The sequence below is a fragment of the Mus caroli genome, chromosome 11 (genome assembly GCF_900094665.2).
Source record: "Mus caroli chromosome 11, CAROLI_EIJ_v1.1, whole genome shotgun sequence".
NCBI lineage: Eukaryota > Metazoa > Chordata > Mammalia > Rodentia > Muridae > Mus > Mus caroli.
The window spans coordinates 83,424,086-83,445,817 of NC_034580.1; the positions used below are offsets into that span (position 1 = coordinate 83,424,086).

At 47.7% G+C, this 21,732-nt stretch overlaps 1 protein-coding gene across 1 annotated transcript; it reads left to right on the plus strand.

The window, feature by feature from the left end:
• Positions 1–10,767: 10,767 nt before the first annotated feature.
• Mrps23 (mitochondrial ribosomal protein S23) lies at positions 10,768–18,118 on the plus strand. Its single transcript, XM_021177094.2, has 5 exons — positions 10,768–10,874; positions 11,555–11,725; positions 16,441–16,518; positions 16,687–16,813; positions 17,270–18,118. Exons 1-5 carry the CDS (start codon positions 10,831–10,833, stop codon positions 17,381–17,383), a joined length of 534 nt encoding a protein of 177 aa, XP_021032753.1. The 5' UTR covers positions 10,768–10,830; the 3' UTR covers positions 17,384–18,118.
• Positions 18,119–21,732: the final 3,614 nt, after the last annotated feature.

Here is a 21,732-nt window from a genome sequence, read left to right on the forward strand (position 1 = left end):
TTGGTGCTCTGATGTGGCCAGCGGCGTGGGCTGGACCCTCCCTCCTTTTGTTTCCGCAGGTGAGAGAGGATTTGGTTTTGGAGTCTTGCCGAATCCTTGGGTCACCTGCCTCGCTTTTCCCATCCTTTCCCCCCTCTCGTTGCCCCCCCCCCCACCTCCGTTAACCTTCACTCAAGGTTGGTTTTTAAGGTCCAAAGAACTCAGGCGCCCTGCACACCGCCATAGGTGGTGACACCTGCTGTCCGTGTGACCTGCTGGCTTTGTCTAGCAAGCCTCCTTCCTCTTTGCCGCGCAAAAAAACCAAACCAAACCAAACCAAAAAAAAAAAAAAAAAAAAAAAAAAAAGCCACTTGCTGATAGGTGAGAAAACAGGGTTGAGAAACCCAGCCCGTTGTGAAGGCGTCATACCATGCTTCCCCGCATTAACACCAAAGCAGGGATTAATGGTGACTTTGGGGTGTCACCATTAGGTGTGCATCACAGAAGTGTGCGCCTTGCACTTCAAAAGGAAAGCAACGGCTTAGCTTCCTCAGTCCCCCAACTCAGCTGGACTCTCTTTCACCTTTACGCGGGAAGGGACAGGATGCTGGCGACTGAAGAAGGAAACGGGCAATTCTCAAGGTTAAATGTCTTCCTCATGTGGAGACAAAGGCCTTGTGACTTTTAACAGCACATGTTTCTTGTTCTGGGCTCAGAGTCATCTCGACAAGGCTCTTTCCCTCAAGGAGAGGATTTCAAGCTAGGATATAAACAACTGTTCCTGTCGCCCTGCCCTCGGGGTCCTACCTTAACCCTAACAGATACAGTTAGGCTGGTATGGTGACATTCCTAAGTCAGGTGGCATGCTATACTCGGCAAACTAAGATTCTCTTCCTACCTTAGGCCAGTTATTCATCAGTGTCCTAGAGCTGTGCCGTACTGAGGGAAGCTGTAGAGCTAGCTACCTGTGTGCTTGTAGAAATGCTTGCCTTCTAGGTTCTGGAGATCTGATGCTCACTTCTGACCACACACACACACACACACACACGATAATTTTTAAATAAAAATGTTTTTAAAAGAAATGTCCCGCCGGGCGTGGTGGCGCACGCCTTTAATCCCAGCACTTGGGAGGCAGAGGCAGGCGGATTTCTGAGTTCGAGGCCAGCCTGGTCTACAAAGTGAGTTTCGGGACAGCCAGGGCTATACAGAGAAACCCTGTCTCGAAAAATCAAATAAAATAGAATAAAATGAAATAAAATAAAAATCTATCAAAGTTACAAGAGGAAGGCATTGTTAACAAGCTCCAAAGATGACTCTAATCTATACTCAAGTCTGAAAACAAGTTCCAGGCCAGGAAGATGATGTCATAGGAAAAGCACTGGCATCAGCCAGAGCATCAGCCTGAGCTCGATCCCAGGTCTCACCGTGGAAGGAGAGAGCCACCTGGAAGTCTCTGACCTCCGAGCACAGGCCTTGGCATGTGCCCGCAGGAGCATACACACAATTGTAATAAACAGAAACTTAAAAAGACATCTCCCCTGGGTCTGGAGAGATGGCTCAGCAGTTAAAAGCACTGGCTGCTCCTCCAGAGTTCCTGAGTTCAATTCCCAGCAACCACATGGTGGCTCACAACCATCTGTAAAGGGATCCGATGCCCTCTTCTGGTGTGTCTGAAGACAGCAACAGCTATAGTGTACTTACACACATAAAATAAAAAATAAATAAATCTTTAAAAAGTAAAAAGAAAAAGACAGCTCCCAAAGCACTGAAATTATGTTTTAATTCAAGTGTCTTATGAACATTGTAGCCCAAAACGTCCACAGGTCTGAGATTTGCACTTTAGAATGCGTGCATCCTCTACACCATATTGTACTTGGTTTGCAATTTAGCCTGGGAATTTGATTGTAAAATCTCAGGTGATTCTAATTTACAGGAAAGTTCTTAGAGCCAATGTGCCATTTTTCCTATTAGTATAAGAAAGTCTGAAGGTGATTGTAACTACACCATAGAATGAGGGGTCTGGGGAAAGACATTACCAGGTTAAAGAGTGTAAAGACCAGACCAAGAAGTGGAGACAGCCTGTCCCTGACCACAGCCATCAGCCCTTGGACATCATGTTCATCTGCACATGTTAAGCTCCTGGTGATCACACGTGTGCTCCTGAGTGTCATAAGGTGACACTCAAAGATTTCTGTAAAAATTCTGTCTGGATTCCAAGCCTGCCAGTGCCCCTGGCCCTTCATACATTTTAGCATCCCTGGGCAATGGCCTCAACTTGCAAGAAAGTCATGGGATCTGATAAGCAGTGTATACAGAAGAACTGGTGTGATTACATTGAGTCTCAACTTCTGTCCCCTGGTTGTCTTGAAGCACTGCTCAGGAGTGGGCCATAATGGTCAGAGAATTTGTCCTGAAGAACAAGGGGCAGGTAGGGTGTGAGGTGCAATGATGATAGCAGTTATTGGGGTTCACTGTCTGCTGGCCACTCTCCTGGGGGTGCCTTATGTGTTTTATTGTACCCAACCCAGCAATAGAATACAAAATCATTGTTACTCCCATTTTTTTACGCACCAGGAAATGGAGGTGCAGGGAGGTCTAGAGATGAAGTTGGGCCTCTTATGTGATCTCCACCCTTAGTAAGTATCCCTGGATTTGAACCTCAGCAGGAGAATTTCAGAGTTGATACCTCAGTGCTAAGCTACCTGCTGGCAGACAAGAGGAGGACAGGTGATAAGATCCAGGATCCCCACGTGGATACCATGTGTGACGAACAGAAAGGGCCTACCTGCTCAAAACCACTTCCCAGAATGTCTGTGACCCAGCAAAGTGTCCGGAACTCCCCAACTAGCATTCTTTATCTGGGTTTCCAAACAATCTCTTAAGCATATCCAGTAAGCTGCTATTGAGAGAGAAGCACACAGACTCCTTCTGCCCATTATCACAGCATAGATTCATTTGTTGGATTAGTCATCTGGGCCAGCTAGGAGAACGCTGGAAATTTCTGGCGAGTGTGTGTGTGTGTGTGTGTGTGTGTATAAGAAAAGGGTCGCCGGGCGTGGTGGCGCACGCCTTTAATCCCAGCACTCGGGAGGCAGAGGCAGGCAGATTTCTGAGTTAAGGCCAGCCTGGTCTACAAAGTGAGTTCCAGGCCAGCCTGGGCTACACAGAGAAACCCTGTCTCGAAAAACCAAAAAAAAAAAAAAAAAAGAAAGAAAGAAAAGGGTCTATGGAATCCTACTGCCACCAGGTGGTCATTTTGCAGAAGTGGATGTCACTGACCACAGAAAAGTGGAACATTTTTTTTTTTTTTTTGCAAGAGGCCAAGAGTTCATCTTTGGCTTCAAGCCATACAGAGACCAAGGTTTGTTCATATAGCCATATTTGGTGGAAATTGCGAAACAAAGATGTTTTTAAATGTAAAATGTCACTGAAGTTATGTAAGCTTCAGGATCCATAAGGCAAGCCCTACTCTACCCGGGGGCAGGGGACACAGTCAACCTATGGTTGTCAATTCTAGATTTGCTGTTGTTTCAGAGAGGATCTCACTGTGTATGCCCGGCTGTTCTGGAAGTTGCTTTGTAGACCAGGCTGGCCCCAGACTCAGAGATCTGTCTGCTCCTGCCTCCAAGGTGCTGGGATTAAAGAGTGTGCCAGCCCTCGGGATCATTAATTAAACAGGGAACATCATGTCAAGAGGATTCTTCTAGGGACTCTAGAGTGAACAGCTGTGAAGCTTGAACTCTACAGAAGCCTGCCTTGCTGTGACCTTGTCATTCAAAGGGTGTCCTGGATCCAAAACTCCCAACGCTAGAACCAAGAAAGTCCATTCCAACTTACACTGTAAGCTTGAGAAAGCTGATTACCCTATTTGCAGACTAGCAGACTGGCTGCCAACCCAGAAGCTTGTTAGACATGCAGTTCAAGGGCTGGAGAGATGGCTCAGCGGTTGGGAGCACTGACTGCTGTTTGTCTAGAGGTCTTGAGTTCAATTCCCAGCAACCACATGGTGGCTCACAGCCATCTGTAACAGAGTCCAAAGAAGAGAAGAGAAGAGAAGAGAAGAGAAGAGAAGAGAAGAGAAGAGAAGAGAAGAGAAGAGAAGAGAAGAGAAGAGAAGAGTAGTTCAAGCCCCCAGTCCAGGCCAACCTAAACAGAATCTGCCTTCTCAAATTCCCTAGGAGCTTCCCCCAGATTTACACACCCAGAAATACCTGCCAAGAAAGCCCTCCAAATGTGTCTAATTAGCATAAACTCCAATGGAATGTGGCTCAGGCTCAGCCACTCCTCTTTCCTTGGTGACAGAGAGGAGACAAAGTCACACAGACCTCCAGGGCAGTTATGGGCACAGAGTGTCGCTGTCTCCTTTGTCTGTGCTGGTGTCTTCCTCAGGGCAATCGCTAGTGAGTGGAGAGTGACTGTGAATGTCTTGTGAATTGTTAGCTGTGATTTCACTCTGCTCCTAAGTGTGGAGTGTTCAGAAATCATCGTTAGTTATGTTCACTGCGCAAATGCTTTGCAGCGTTAATGCATTGACTCTTCACAACAAGGTTCTTTCAACTCCTGCCCCTGAGAAAGGATCTCACTGTAGTCCAGATGGTTCTGAACTTGAGATCCTCTTGCCTCCACCTCCCAAGTGCTGAGATTCCAAGCAGGCACAAACACTCATAGAAAACAGGCTTTCAGCCGGGCGTGGTGGCGCACGCCTTTAATCCCAGCACTCGGGAGGCAGAGGCAGGCAGATTTCTGAGTTCAAGGCCAGCCTGGTCTACAAAGTGAGTGCCAGGACAGCCAGGGCTACACAGAGAAACCCTGTCTCGAAAAAACGAAAAAAAAAAAAAATAGAAAACAGGCTTTCTGTTTGGTGCTATGGTTATCTCCATTTTACAGAAACCAAAGCGGAAGCCCCAGAGGACTATAAAAAGTATTTATTCATTGCTGAGGCAGTGGGCAGCCACAGGTAAAAGTGAAGGACACACTCAATGCATGGTGGGGTAGGAAAATGCCTCCACACAGACTGTGTTTTGGCAAGGCCTCAAAGGGTTCAGGTGGCCAAGATGTGTGCAGGCAGGCATAAGTGGCCTGTGGTCACTACACCCTCATTTGTCCTGACTTGGCTTTATTTATCCATGCTGTTCACTAGAAAACTCACTAAGAACCAGTGGTGAGCCCTGCCCCAGGCTGGGTGTGGGCAGAGACAGGCCCAGTTCCTGCCCCGAAAGAGGCCCAGGGAGAGAGACTCAGACAAGTAAACAGACAGAATTGAGAGGGAAAGACTATGTTGGAGCACTAACAGCATGTGGCTGGGTATGGTGGGGACTGCAGACATGGGCACTCTAGAGGGCATGCTTAGCTAGAAAGGAAACCAGGGACCCCACAGCCTGGAGAAGAGCAAGGGGACCACACCCTCTCTTCCCTGCCTTGTGCCCTCCTCACCTTAGTAGAGGTGTGTGTGTGTGTGTGTTTTAAGACAGGGTCTCTTTCTGTAGTCCAAGCTGGCTTGGGACACATTATGTAGTCCAGGTTGTGCAACCTTATAATTCTTATACTGTGTATGAATACATACTATTTCTTTCCTCCCATTTAAAGCAATTGCTAGAGCCAAGGTGATGGCTCAGCAGGTAAGGGCACTTGATGCCAAGCTGGGGCACGTGAATTCAACCTTGGCCTCTACACAGAGAAAGCAGAGAACCAACGCCCATGGGTTGTCTTCTGGAGGGTACCCCTTTCATAATTTTCTATTATTTAAATGAAGCAGTCGCCTGGTTACCATGAACCAAGCTCTCCAGCACACAAGGCTAGGAGTTTTCATGATTTTAACAAGAGGCTGGCATTTCCAGTGTTCTCTTTGTCTGACAAATTCCCATGCACTACTTAAGCAGGGGTGTTATTTACACAGACATTGGCAGAATATATGGAAGCCATGTGGGAGTGGGTATGTAGACTGGATGCCAAGAGCACAGGTCAATGAGCTGAACCTGGTCTGAGGAATAACTGTGCAGAGTGGCTCAGGGTAAGCTATGTGACCTTACGTTCTCAGAGTGTGCAGGGATGGAGTAGGGGATGGGCCAACGCTCACCTCCACACTCCTTCCTTCCACTCCCTGCTTGTGCCTCCAATTTCAGAATCAACTAGAATCTAGCTGGGAGCAGAGAGTGAGGAGCTGGTGGGTGCAACCCACACACAGAAATTTGGTCTCCAAGTTCCTTTGTCACTGGGGATGGCCTTCAGCTTCTGAGTCTCTCACTTCTGCCTCTGGAGACCTGGGGTGACTGTTCCACGTCATTACGTCCTGTTCTATTTGATGCTGTACTTTGTGGGGACTACATAAGCACTCTACCAACAGAACTGCACTTCTAGATGCAGCCCATCTCGATAAACCACCACCACCACAATCGGCACAGTGGTGCACACCTTTAATGCCAGCACTGAGGAGGCAGATGCAGGTAGATCTCTGTATTTCCAGGCCAGCCAGGCTACTTAGTGAGGCATCTATAAACAAAGAGCAGCAGCAACAACAGCAAAAACAAGCAAGGGGTGGAAGAGATGGTTCATTAGAACACTTAGTCAGGTGAGAGCTTGTGTTTAAGTGCTAAGTGGAAAGAATGGATCACTTTTCAAGGGGGGAAAAACCAACAATTTCAGGTCTTGTACAGGCTTGCAATTCAGGCTACTTTGGAGGCTAAGCTAGAAGGATCACAAGTGCAAGGCCAGCCTGGGAAACTTAGTGAGATCTTGTCTAAGTAAAACATGAGAAGAGGGGTAGGGGCAGGGGTAGGTAGGACTTAGCAGAAGAGTACTTGCAAGTGAGGTGCTAAGCTCACCCCCATCTTCCATAAGGCCACCTGTGAGATGTCATCAGCTGCACTCCCAGATGACCTCACAACAGTGGCACTATAACCACCATGGGTCAGTTGCTGGCTAGCATTTACTGTGTACCTTAGCCTAGTCTACAAGACAGAGAGCCTCAGTTCTGCTCTTTCTGTTCTCAGCTACCCAACAACCTCATCTTGGGTTATGAGTGAACACATCTTGGGTGTGAACTTCTGATCAGCCAGGTCCCCACATCCCTGAGTCCTTCTCTCTGCCCACCAATATTCTTTTCTTTCTGTTACAGGAAGGATTAAACATGGCAAGGGAAATTTCAAAAACTCCAAGATAATTTAGAGACCCCTGCCAAACACACACTTGTGATTGCTTCTGAATTGGAAAGTTTCGTCTTTGACTTTCCTCCATGAACTTGGAATAAGCCTTTCCAATGCTTTCCCATCATAGGCCGCGCTGATTCTAGGCAAGGCCAGCAGATAGTTCTGACATGGACAGAATTAGAAAGTTGTTGAGGGCTGGGAAGGTTATATTTAGCTAGGAGCATGTTTACTCCCCAGAGCTGACTACCCCAGATCTCAGGAACTAGGACCTTGAGCCTTCATAGCTGACCTAGAGGTCAGAGTCTCTTTTCTTTTCTTTCTTCCTTTTTTAGATTACATCTATGGTTCTGGTTTATAGGTAGTGGACTTGAAGACATGCGTGTGTGTGTGTGTGTGTGTGTGTATACTTTCCCGACAGGGTTTCTTTGTGTTTTTCTGGCTATTGGGAACTTGTCTGTAAACCAAGCTGGCCTCAAACTCAGGATCCACCTGCCTCTGCCTCCCAAGTGCTGGGATTACAGGTGTGCGCCACCACCACCTGGATGAATTATTTTATTTTTACTCCCCCACCCCCGTGTGTGTAGTACAAGTGCTGCTGGTGCCCAGCAACTCCAGAGGCATCAGATCTCCTTGGAGTTGGAGTAACAGGCTCTTGTCATGCTAGGAAGTGAACTAAGTTCTCTGAAAGAGCAATATATGCTTGTAACTGCTTTGCCACCTCTCTAGACTCTGTTCCCGAGTCTTGAGGTAGCAGAAATGTCCACTTCTCAGGCCAGGCCTCGGATCATTGTATTTCCTGCGTGGAAGGAAGGTTTTGTTAAAGTCTTTCATCTCCCTAGTCATCTCTTTTAGGCTAGTTAAGGTAGCACTGTGGGATACAGGAAAGTGCCCTGGTAGAGCTGGGTTCAATCTGTTACATATCAGACAGAGGTACTTAAGTTCCTGCGGCTTTGCCTTCTCATCTATAATGAGGATGATAATAGCTACCCTGTGGGTGGGCAGAGTTATCTGTGAGATAACACAAGTGGCAACTGCTCTGAAAACTTTCGCTGCCTCCCTTTCTGGGGCCTCCCTTAGAGTGGGAGGGTTTTGACATGACTTCATGCTCTTTCCTAAGGACAAAGAAAGATAATGGGTTCCTTGGAGACCTCACATGTGATTCAAAACATCCATTGGGGCATAGAGTTTACATATGAATACAAACTCTCCACAAGGCAATCTCTGAGACTAGGAGAGAAAGAGAGAGAGAGAGAGAGAGAGAGAGAGAGAGAGAGAGAGAGAGAGAGAGAGAGANGACAGCCAGGGCTGTACAGAGAAACCCTGTCTCGAAAAAACAACAAAACAAAACAACAACAACAACAACAAAATAGATATTCTTCTCAAAAGATATCATGATAATGTATTCCTCTCCCTCTGCTCCTCCCAGTTCCCCCCTACTTCTCCTCTCCAGATATGGTCCCTTTCTGACTCTCATGAGAAAACAAGCAGGTTTCTAAAGGATAACAATAAAGACAAATAAGATAAAACAAAAACTAACTCATTGAAATTGGACAAAGTAAACAAACAAACAAACAAACAAAAAGAGCCCAAGAAAAGGCACAAGAAACAGATACCCACTTGTTCAAGTAGTCACCATCCCATAAAGACACTAAACTGGAAGCTATAAGATATGTATAAAGGATATGTAGAGGAGAGAAAGAGAGAGAGAGAGAGAGAGAGAGAGAGAGAGAGAGAGAGAGAGAGAGAGAGAGACAGAGATTGAGAGAGATTGAGAGAGAGCTAGCTCTGACTTCACCCTTGTATTTTTGTCCTGTGGATAAGTGAAGTTCACAGTCCCAGATTTTATCCTCCTACAAACTTTGGCACTTGTGGATATTTTCCCTTTTCCTTCCTTTTTTTTTAAAAATTTATTTATTATTATATCTGAGTAGTTGTCTTGAGACACACCAGAAGAGGGCATAAGATCTTATTGCGGATGGTTGTGAGTCACCATCTGGTTGCTGGGATTTGAACTCAGGACCTTCAGAAGAGCAGTCAGTGCTCTTAACCGCTCAGCCATCTCTCCAGCCCCTCCCCCCCCCGTCCCCGCCCTTACAGATTGCGTTCCCACACACATATTTCTGCAGTGTTTCATTTAACCCCAAGCCATGGGCATTAATGTAGGTAGGTAAATACAGATGGTCCTAGCTTGTTGATTTTACCAGGTGCATAGGTTTAGAATGCACAAACCCTAACTTTCCAGCCTATTTTGAGATAGGGTCTCTCTCTACACAGCCTTGGCTTCTGAAACTCACCATGTAGGTCAGGCTGGCCTCTAACTTACAGATATTCAATATCTGCCTGCCTCTGCATCTCAAGTGCTGGGATCAAAGGCGTGTGCTAACATCCTCTACTACTTTTCATTTGATGAAATATTTGTTGTTGCTCTTCTGTTTTTTGTTTTTTGTTTTTTTTTCTTAGACAGCATTTCACTGTGTAGCCCTGGCTGTCCTGCAACTTGATCTGTACACCACCAGACTGGCCTCAAACTCAGAGATCGTTCGCCTCTGTCTCCTGAGTTCTGGGATTAAAGGTATGACCCACCACCTCCTGATCATATGATGAATTTTAATTAATTTTATGTGTATCAGTATTTTGCATGCACATAAGTCTGTACACTACGTACATGCCTGGTGCCTGCAGCGTTCAGAAGAGGACATCAAATCCCCAGGGACTAGAGTGACAGGTGGTTATGTCACCCTGTGGGTGCTAGAACTCGAATCTGGGTCCTCTGGAAGAGCAGTCAGTGCTCTTAACTGATGAGCTCTTTCTCCAGCCCGATGTTTTGTTTTTGTTTTGTTGTTTTTAAAATCTTGTCACTACGATCAACCATGATGATCTTCGCACAAATACCCTGATGAAATTTCTAAGGGGTGCTTCTCCTTGGAGGAACGGATATTCCTCCAAACCCATATTTTGAACAGTTGAACAATGACAGACTACGTTCCCCCAGGTTTTTATTTTCTTCCTCCGAATGCATTCATTCTGGGCTTTTACTTCTTAAAACTCCAGAGCTAGCGGGCGGGCGAGGGACGCCTCCAGCGGAGGAACTGCTACTTGCAGGCAGCTTTCCACTGGGCGTGAAAACAGACTGCTCCGCTGAGCCCCGCTTAAGGCGCAAAAGGCCGAGGAAGGAGGCCTGGAGGCTCGTGTCACTTGGAAAAGTTACTTCGCCCCTATTTGGGTCTCAGTTTCTAAGATTAGGCCCAGTCGAGCCTGGTGTCCTCAAATGTCTTATTGGCTGGCTGCTCCTGACTGTTGGATGTGCCGCATCCCCGCGAGCTCCACACTGTATTCCCTCCACCCTGCCAGAGAGGAGGAAGCTTTGCAAAGTTAGAAGAAAGCAGGCGCCACACTCCATCTTTCCCCAGGACGGGTCGTTTGCTACTCTTGGCGCAGCTTTGGCGCGCTCCCGCTCTTTTGGCTCCGGAATCGATTACTCGTATCTGAACACCCCCCCCCGAACACCCCCCACCCCCACCCACCCGGACGCAGGACCTGAGCGCTCCCGCTCAGCCCATCGTTTGCTTCTGCCTGGTTCCGCCCTCCGAATGACGTTGAGGCGGGACTGTCATCCTCCGCTCGGCCAGCCGCTTGTCCCCCCTTGGCTTGCTTGCTGCCGCTTCCGCTTCCGGTAACAGCCCGAGGCTTTCTAGCCCAAGTGGCCATGGCGGGGAGCCGGCTGGAGACTGTGGGGAACGTGTTCTCCCGGTGCGTGCTCCGAGTTGGGCGAGGGCAGGGTGCCTAGCGGGTCACGACCCTCCTGGCATATCCTTAGGGAACGCCGTTGCGGGTGTCCGAGCCGGGTGATGCCCTTGGCACGGAATCGGTGTGGTTTGTCTCTATCCCCTTGGATTTCTGTCCTGTCAGATTGTGCTCGCCACCCCATTTCGTCTGACTGGACAGGTCTTGCTTTTTCACTATGGAACGGTGGGTGGGCTGGGGGTTGGGACCCGAGCAAGAAGATGGAAGCTGTGTGTCGTGGCTCGCCCGCGTAGTCTTGGCACTTAGAAGGCGAGGCAGGAGGATTGCCACAAGACCGGGGCCAACCTGGCTTCGTAACGAGGCTACTGGTGGACTTATGTCAAAATAAAAAGCCTGCGTGGACACGCTGTAATCCTAGCTCTAGGGAAGTGCAGGGAGGCACTAAATTCAAGGTCATCCTTGGCTACACGCTTGAGTTTAAGGCTAGCCTAGGCTACATGAGAGCTAACCAACAGGACTTAACACTGTGGCCATGCTAGGTTGCTGTGTGTATTGGCCGTGCCTCCTTTAGGCGGGAGGTCCATTTCAGCTCACCCCTACCAGGCTGCTCTTTCCTTCGTTTAAGTTGATTCAGACTTTACAACCCTGTGGTAACCGACTGACCTTGGTTCTGTTCCCTTTCTAAGGACGAGGGATCTGATGCGGGCCGGGGTGTTGAAAGAGAAGCCACTGTGGTATGACATATATAAGGCCTTTCCACCCCTGAGAGAGCCTGTCTTCCAAAGGCCCCGCTTGCGGTATGGCAAAGCCAAAGCTGACATCCAGGACATCTTTTACCAGGAGGATCAGATTCGAGCGTAAGTGTCTATCCCCTATAGTGAGTAGGGTGCAGCAGACCTTCAGAGAGGAAGGCTCATGTAGAAGTCTGTGGGGTTGGTCTTGTATAGCAAGAAAAATCATGACATCTCACTTCTCCCTTGTGGTGAGAGGAAACAGAAGTTCAGGGTTGGTTTGTTGGTTTGTTTTACGATTTATTTATGTATAGGAGTACACTGTAGCTGTCTTCGGATATACCAGAAGAGGGTGTCAGATCGCATTACAGATGGTTGTAAGCCACCATTTGGTTGGTGAGAATTGAACTCAGGACCTCTGGAAGAGCAGTCAGTGCTCTTAACCACTGAGCCATCTCTCTAGCCCAGAAACAGAAGTGGAGTCTGGAGACTCTAAACTGACAAAGTTGCAGATAAAGTGTTTGTTAACTGGCCTCTGTTCTGTATGAGGTAGTTGCTCAGCCCTTGACAAACATCAGCTCATAGACTTTATTACTCCAACCCTGTCTTCGAAGGCAGGTATCATTGCCTCTGTGTTATTCAAGAGAACTGTCAGGTTCAAGGAGGTTAACCACCTATGGCCACCCCAGAGGCTGGTGGATCTGAGAATCACATCTGGCTCCACACTTAGTGCTATAACAGTAGGTTCTTTGGAAGTGGAAATAGGTGGAATATGGTCTGAGGATTTAATGTCTAACAGTTATCGAAGCCGCCCTGGAAAGGATGCTCAGAAGGTCAAAGCACTTTATAGTAACCATGACATCTGAAGGAAAGTGCGTGCTTTTGTACTTTCTTTCTTTTTAAAAAAAAAAAAAGATTTATTTATTATTATATATAAGTACACTGTAGCTGTCTTCAGACACACCAGAAAGGAGCGTCAGGTCTCATTACAGATAGTTGTTAGCCGCCATGTGGTTTCTGGGATTTGAACTCAGGACCTTCGGAAGAGAAATCAGTGCTCTTAACCGCTGAGCCATCTCTCCAGCCCTGCATACTTTATTTCTTTAGCATCTATTTCTTCCTTTTGTTCCTCTTGGGACAAGGTCTTGATCTTCCTGCCTCTGCCTCTGGAATCCCGGTGTTACAGGCTTGTATCGCCATGCCTGGCATATTAATGCACATTTCTTGTAGAAAATTGAGAAGCAAGGGAAAGAATAAAGAGAAAAGAATAAAGAGGAAAGGCACCTACAGCCCTCTTCTGAGGTAGTGCCTTGAAGATAGCTCCTGGTACCTAGCTGTCACTTTGAAAACATTGGCCCCGTAATCTTGTTTAACATTGTAAGACAAAATACTAGTATATTAGAGTTGTAAAGGTGAAGGAAGTGGTTTTTTTTGGTTTTTTGGGTTTTTTGTTTTTGTTTTTGTTTTTTGGTTTTTTGGTTTTTCGAGACAGGGTTTCTCTATACAGCCCTGGCTGTCTCCTGGAACTCACTCTGTAGACCAGGCTGGCCTCGAACTCAGAAATCCACCTGCCTCTACCTCTCAAGGGCTGGGATTAAAGGCGTGCGCCACCACAGGAAGTGTTTTTTTTTTTTTTTTTAAGTATTTTGCTATCTTTAAAATTTATTTTTAATAACTTGTCTTTGTGTTGGTGCATGTGAGTGCAGGCGCCCTCTGGAGGCCAGAGGTCTTGCAGTTTCTTTTCTTTCCTTTTCTTCTTTTCTTTTCCTTTCTTTTTTTCTTTTTTCTTTTCTTTTTTTTTTTTTTTTTTTTTTTTTTTTTTTTTTTTTTTTTTTTTTTTTTGGTTTTTCAAGACAGGGTTTCTCTGTGTAGCCCTGGCTGTCCTGGAACTCACTTTGTAGACCAGGCTGGCCTCGAACTCAGAAATCCGCCTGCCTCTGCCTCCCAAGTGCTGGGATTAAAGGCGTGCGCCACCACTGCCTGGTAAACTATGTGTTCTTTAATTTGCTTTCCACTTTTCTAAATAAAGTTGGAAAATGGGCTGATTTTTTTTTTTTAAAGATTATATAGCCCAGTTGTTTTTCTTTTAACTAGTAAAGAAAAGTTTAGATGTCACACTCTCGGTAGACATGCTAGCTCACACGTGTGACCCCAGCACCTAGCAGGTAAAGCAGGTGGGTCAGGAGCTTGAGGACAGCCTGGGTTACATAGCATAACTCAGTTTCATGCCACCACGGGCCGTATTTCAGGGGTATAGTGCTGAGCTAGCATGTATGAGGCCTTAGGCTCTTTTGTCTCTCTGTCACCCTACCCTAAAACAAGCAAAACCCAAACCTACCAGGGACCATGTGCTGTCCCGCTCACTGCTAATCTCGGTGTCTAGCCCAGTTCATGGCCTTTCAGATTGTTCATAACCCTCTGTTGATGAAAACATCAGTGGCTTAATGACTAGATGTATCCGTTGGGCTAGCTGAAGACACTGAACAGCCGAGGATGGAGAGTCAAGATTGAACTAGCTTTTTTTTTAAATTTAATTTAATTTTTTTTATTTTTAATTTTTTTTCCCCTCCACTTCTTTTGGTTGAACTAGGTTTTTTTGGTGGTGTGCTTTTTGAGACATTTGTGCAACTTCTTATTTTGGTTTCCATAGTGTTTGGATTACAGACATGAGCTATCTCCCGTAGTGTGAGGGTTACAGTGCAGCCCTTTCTGAAGACAGTAGAACAAGTACGCTTTGCTCCTCAAGACTTTCCAAGCATCTCTGCTCCAGGCTGACGCATGTACGTGGCCACTTAGGCATTGCTTCTTTGTGCTTTGCTATGCCTGGAGTTGAACGTAGCTTTACATACAGACCAGGCAAGCACTCAGCCACCTTGCCACCTCAGACCTTTTTGGTGGTTTTGTTTTGAGACTCATTATGATTCTTGGGTGGGACTTGCTTTGTAGATCATGCTGGCTTTGAATCTGGAGATGGCTCACACTTCTGAGAGTGCTGTCTTCTTGCTGTGTCCTTCCTTGGGAGAGAACAGAAAGGAGCATCCTTCTGTCTTTCCCTAGGACCCCCAGTGCTGTTTGCTTTAGGGGCTGTCTGTGTGACCTGATGAATGGCCAGACCTGCCGTCTCTACTCTTAGACCGTGGGGTTTCCCCATAGGAATCTTTAGTTCAAAGCAACCACTTCAAGGACAATGGGCAAAGATCATGAACAATTGAGAGAAGAAGAATCCGGTTTGCTTTCAAACTTAAAAAGATGTCTAATGGCTTTCTTTTTCTTTGGGGGCGGGGATGTTGGTGGTGATAAAACTATAATTATTGTAATTTTCAGTTTATCAGTTTGGCAAGGGGAATGAAATAGGAAAATAGACACTGGTATATTGCAAAATTTACTTGAGTGTAAATTTGGCGCAGTAGCTTTAAGAAGCACTTCGGCAGTTTGGAAGGGTATTTTGTGGTTTTGTTTCTCAGATAAATAGGTACCTACTTTGATTCCATAATACGTTTTTTTGTGGATTTATTCCATGGGCTTACTTGTACAGTACACTAGTAAGCACAGGTGTTCTTACAACAGTCTTGATGGCTGCGGACCAGAAACAGTCTCTGCAGTCATTTGAGATAATTTCTTCTAAAAACACAAGTGAGGGCTGTGAGTGTTTGATTGATGATGGTCCTGGGCCTCAGTGGGGGACAATCAGGATGGTTTTGAAGGGCCAGCAAGATGGCTCAGTGGGTAAAGGCGCTTGCTGCCATGCCTGATGACCTGAGTTCAAGCCCCACGATCCACACGGTGGAAGGAGAAAAATCTACTCCCTAGACTGTCCTCTGACCTGTGCTGATGTGTAGTGATGCACACACACCTCCATGCATATAGTAAATGAATGATGACATAGTTGTGTGACTGGTGGTACTCCATGCTACTGGCACACTTAAGAAGGGTTGTTAAATTTTTTTATTATGTTTTACTAAGATGGGGATGTGCATGTATGTACATGCATGAGTACATGCTACAGCATGCATGTAGGAGTCAGGACACGTTAACAGGAATCCTCTCCTTCCACCGTGTGGGTTCTAAGGATCAAACTCAGGCTTTAGGTTTGATGGCAAGTGTCTCACTCAGGCCACCTCAAAGGCCCAACAAAGATGAATTTTTTGATGTGCAGATTCTTCCCCAGTTTAGAAGACAGGGAGGGGGCACCCCTTTTGGGGAGTTAAAGAATGTGTCTAGAGACTTGAAAACAGTGTAAGAGCACTTGCTGTAGAGTATGAAGACCTGAGTGTGAATCTCCTGCGCCTGTGTGGAAAGCTGGGCACACCTACATGTCCCTCTGACCTCCGCACCGGGGGCAGAGGGAAAGATCTTGAGAGCAGTTTAGCCAGCCTAGGCCAAGCACTGAGCATCCAGGCTGGTGAGAGACCTGGGCTCAGCACTGAAGTGGAAAGCCATAGAGGAGGACACTTGATGTCCTACTCTGGCCTCCACATGCACCTGGACACTCAGTGCGCATGTCACACACACACACACACACACACACACACACACACACACACACACACGAGTGATACATCTGTAGTGTTATCTGGTGGTGGGGTATTTCTGAGTGTGGTGACGTGTGAATCTGGTTAGTGTTGTTTTCTGAAACGGGGACAAGGAAGGACAGGGAAGTTGGTGGAGCAGAAGGGTGAGGGAGTGTTAGGCCTCCCTGAAATTCCTCTCCACTTGATGTATGCATTGTCCTTTGGCTTAGGCTCTGTAACTTCTCAGGGCCTAGCAGTTATCCTGTATTCCCTCTGCCTCACTCTCCATAGCCGATGATTGGAGATTCATATTGTTTCTATATTTTCTAGGAAATTCTTTGCAACCTATGGATCTGGTCAGAAAGCTTTTGATCTCCTCAACCCAAACTTCAAGTCTACCTGTCAGCGGTAAGCATTTCCCAGGCCCAAGTAAATATAGCTACCTCTGAAGGTTCAGCTGTTGTTTCTAGGAGGGGTGCACCTCTAGGCAGCTCTCTCTGGGCCCTGCTTGGTGCTGGGTAGCAGATGTCTCTGTAGCCCCAACACAGGCCTAGTATGGGCTGCTTGGAATTCTAGGTTTGTGGAGAAGTACACTGAGCTTCAGAATCTTGGAGAAACAGACGAAGAGAAGTTATTTGTAGAAACGGGGAAGGCTCTGTTGGCAGAAGGCATCATTTTAAGAAGAGTTCGAGAAGCAAGGACTGTGAGTACCTAATTGTCAAAGCTGTTCTTGTTGGGCCGGGGTGTAGCTCCATAGTAACATGTGTGTGTGTATGTGTGTGTGTGTGCTCACGCGTGCATGCATGCATGCACACGTGCCTGTACGAACACACACACACATACACACACACACACACACACACACACACACACACTTCAGTTGGTATTGCCTCTCTGTCCATAAAATGGGCAGGGTAGTTTGCTTTCCCCAATCCTTGGCTCAGCCTTAAACTTCAGGTCACATACTGTTGTATTGAATATACTGGGATTCTGCGGCCACTGCTTGGAACAAGTGAGTTGCTGTTAGGCTTCTGAGGATGTAGTTCTATAGATGTTTGTGTGCCTGGTCACTGGTACACTGGCAGCATCTGAGAGGCATGCTTGTTCCTGGTCCTGTAAGCAAGATGATGGTAGTCACATTCTCTGCAAACCCTAACAGGTCAGCGTGAGACTTCAAGCTTCATCAGAAGGACGTGAGCCTCAGGAAGACGATGACCTGAAGCAGCGGGGGCAGGTGAAGCAGGAGCCAGAAACAGCCCCGTCCCCTCCCTGAGGCCCTTCAGCGCATGAGCACGCCCATCACCGCTGGCCCAAGCCGATGGACTCTGATGGCCTCCATCTCTCAGGCACGTGTGCCTTCTCTTAGTCCCTGTTTTCGGGATGTTATGAATCTCAGTACTGTGGTTTGAAACCACCAGCTTTGTGAACTTTTATTTCAAGACATGGTTAAATAAAGGGTTCTCCAAGGCTTACAAAGTAAATTGACTTTGAAACTGTAAATAACACCAGGAAGCCTTTAAAGGTGCCTTGTGCTGGCCTTGGGCTGCCCGCACCTGAACTCTCTGGCCTTCTCGTCTGGATCCCTCAGAATCCTACTTGGCCACATGGTCTGGTCCCTCCACCAAGTGTCTGTGGGTGGTGTTTGTACTTTTTTTCTGTAGAGCTATTGACTGCATCTTGACAGGCACAGCCAACTCCTGCTGCAGTAAGACCGAGTGCCTGTTTGATGTGGACGAAGATCACACCCAGTCCTTGGATGTCACGGGTTGGGTTCATTGTGCTTGAGATGATCAGCATGGGCTCACAGTTCAGAGGCTGCCTAGAAATTGTTTGGTGACTGAATAAATGACCACACCTAGCTAAAGACTGACATTTTCCTAGTCACTGGATTTCCAAGATGGCAGGGGTAGGGGGCTGATTCAGGTGGTCTTCCCCACAAACATCCTGCCGCCCTGGTACTGCTTCCTTGTGTTGTGTTAGACTGAATAAATGCGATGTCCTGTTGTGATTTGGTTCTCTATTTGTGGGTAGTTTCATCCAGCAGTCAAAAGTCTTAAAGCCTCTGGCTTCTCAGCGCAGTTCTGAGTGCAGGCCTTTCTCCATCCTGCACTGAAGGACAGTCTGTACCCTGTCCACCTCATGCATGTGAGTGTGGGTGAGTCTAACTGGAGTGTTTCTCTGCTGCGTTACCCACTGCTTCCGGCATTGCTGCTGGTTAGTTTCCTCACACTGGGGGTGGGGTGGGGGAATCTCACTTTCTGATGGAGAAGCAAATCTCCATTCAAAGACATTAGACACCTATTGGGTTCCATATCAGGTTAGATTTTGGGGAAAGGTGACCCTGGTTGCAGGGGTTATGGGTGAGACAGCCCCAAGGGAGGGAAAGCTGCCCCAGTCTCTTGTTCCTTGCCACCTATGGGACACTCAGGAGAGCTGGCCCCAAGGTTATCAGAGCCAGAGAACTGGCCCTGCCCCTCACTGCTGCAGCCCTTGGGAGATGAGGCCCTGCACCTTGCCTGGGCAGCACAGTAGTGCTGTCTATGGTGGCCTGGGTGTGGGTGAGTTGGCCTGAGGGTATGAGAGCTGGAGAATTGGCCCTACCCTTTGCTGGCTGCCAGCAATGGGTGACCTGGTGGGGCAGTGCAGGAGAGCTCACCCTGGGTAGTGTGGGTGTGGGAGAGATGAAGTCTCACCAACTCAGCTCCCGCCCAGGCCCAGGTCCAGGGCTTTGAGTTATCCCAACACAACATCTACCCCATCTATCAATTGCTGGAGCACCTGAAGAAGTCAATCCTGAAGATCCAACGTTGTTGGATCTCCGTGACACAGGGCAGTAACTGAGTAGTCCTGGGGAGGCCCTGGTTTTGATAGTGTTGCAGTCAGCCAGAGGCCTTGAACCAGACTAACGACTGATTGCAGCGAACACTTGCAAGCAAAGAAATGTGGACAAAAGCGTATACTGCGGTACCCACTGTGACATAGATCCCCACCACCACCAGGGTCAGCTGTCCTACGCTCATGCCCTTGCGGCTGGCCCACATGCAACCCTACAAGCAGGGTCAGCCCTACTGTGCTGCCCAGGTGAGGTGCAGGGTCCACTCTCCTGAGTGCTTCCACTGGTGAGGGGCAGAACCAGATCTCCTGGTGTCATGGTCTCCAGCATCCCAGTGGGAAATAGAAGCCAGCCCACACATGCAACCCTGATGCCAGGAGAGAGCGGGTCCCTGGGGTTCAGCCAGCTTAGCGTTTGAGCTTCAGGCCAAATTACAGACCTGACTCTTAAAAAAAAAAAAAAAAAAAAAAAAAACCAAGGTGGGTGGCACCTGAGGGATGACACCTGAGGCTCACCTGGCCTCCACATGGGCACATGCGTCCACTCACACAACAGGAACTCGGTAGAGGTTCCTGGGCGTGGGGCCCTCCTTGGATTAATCCTGGAATTCTTCATGAGGGAACATGGAAGGTTCTCTGCTGGAGTTCTGGCTACTTTATGGGTTCCTAGTTCTACCATCCTCCAACCTTATCCCTTCCAACCCCCAATGCAAGGTAGGAGAGAGAGAAGGCTAGAGGGGAAAGGGGGCTGTCGATCTCTTTAGACTCCTTCCTGCTGACTAGGGGAAGTTGAGTTCCTCGGGGCAATATTGATCTTTTCAGGATATCTCCAACCGCAGCAGTGGCGGGGGTGGGGAGGAGGGGAAAGCAGCCACTGCGCCCCTCTGGAGCTCTTGCATTTATACCCTCTCAAGAGACCCCAAAATTCCAAATGTAAACTATCTGCAGCTGGCAAAATCACGCCCTTGCCAGAGCATGAAGCAAATTACATCCCGCTGCTGTGGAAAATCTGAAGCATCCCATATCCCACACCTCGGATTAAAATAAAAACATATTCCCGGGGCTGGAGAGATGGCTCAGTGGATAAGAGCACCGACTGCTCCTCCGAAGGTCCTGAGTTCAAATCCCAGCAACCACAGGGTGGCTCACAACCATCCATAATGAGATCTGACGCCCTCTTCTGGTGCATCTGAAGACAGCTACAGTGTACTTGAATATAATAAATAAATCTTTTTTTAAAAAACATATTCCCATAATATTTCTATGTTTGTTTGCTTTTTAAAAATATTTATTATATGTAAGTGCACTGTAGCTGTCTTCAGACACTCCAGAAGAGGGCGTCAGATCTTGTTACAGATGGTTGTCAGCCATATGATGGCTGAGATTTGAACTTGGGACTTTCTGAAGAGCAGTAGGTGTTCCTAACCACTGAGCCATCTCTCCAGCCCCATTTCTGTTTTTAAAGAAACCAAAATTCCCACTACATGGGACCCCTCCTCAGGTTTCAAATATCAAATGACGGCTCCACTTGGTGTCTTTATGGTTCAGGTTGAGCGTCAGCTTCCTGATGAGCCCCCCCCCCCCCATAGGGACCGCACTCAGGTGCTTCACTGTGGTTTGTGTGCCAAGCCTACAGCCTGTGCCCAGCAGGCTTCCTGTGGCTTTCAGCGTCAAGCATTCCTTTCCTATGAGGAACAAACAAGGGCAGACGTTTTCACTTTGTAGCCGCTGAAGCATTGAACAGCTTTTCAGGAGCAGGGCCCTCCTGAGGGCTGGCAGAACTGAAGCTGAAGGCAGGTGTCCAGGCTCCAGTGACTTTTGCAGAAGACAAGCCCGAGGAGTTGGGTCTTTCTGGATGCCCCTGTTTGTACTGGTGTCACCTTGTGCCCATCACAGCCACCAGCCCTCGATGTAAGTGCAAAAGTTGCCGCGGCTTCCAGTTGTGAGGTGAGTTGAAATGATGGGTATCCAGCTTTCTGGTTTTCTCCTGGGTATGGATCGCCATTTTGAGGAGTGATGGGAACAGATTGTGATCGCCTTGGCAGCCGCACTGAGGAGTCTGCTGGGCGGGAGAGTGAGCAGGGAAGCCATGTTGTGGCTTCAAGTGTGAGTGTCCAGGAGACTGGTAGTGTGAAGTGAGAGCCAGTGGGGAAGGAATAGGGTTTTAATTCTGCTCAGGTGGGGGTTATAACCCAGTGCCCAAGTGGCAGGGATGACTAGGGCCCGGGTATTTAAGAAATGGATGAAGTTCCTAGTAAAGAAACAAGACGCAGAGCTGGGAGAATGAATGAGATAATGGTAGTGGTGGCAGTGATGGCAGTGGTGACAGTGGTGGAGGTGGTGACAGTGGCGGCAGTGGTGGCAGCAGGACACAACCCGGGATGTGGTATTTGGCCAGGGAAGTGTCCTCAGTTAAGGATAGGAAGAACCCTAACCCTAACCTTAACCCTAACTCTGAGGCAGCAAAAGAAGTCCAAGCCAGGAGCTGAGGCGATTGCTAAATCAGTAAATGGCTTGACTTGCAAGCGTAAAGTCCTGAGTTGAAGCTCCTTTTTTGTTTTTTGTTTCAAAGTTGGGCATGGTAGTACACTTGTAATCTCAGTGTTTGGGAGGCAGAAGTGGGCAGATCCCTGGAGCTTGCTGGCCAATCAGCCTAGCTTACTTGGCGAGTTCCAGCCTGTGAGAGACCTCGTCTCAAAAGAAAAGTGGGCGGTGCCTGAGAAAGACCCCTGCCGTTGTCCTCACCTCACTTTGCATATATGTAATCACATCACTTTTAGGAGGCCGAGG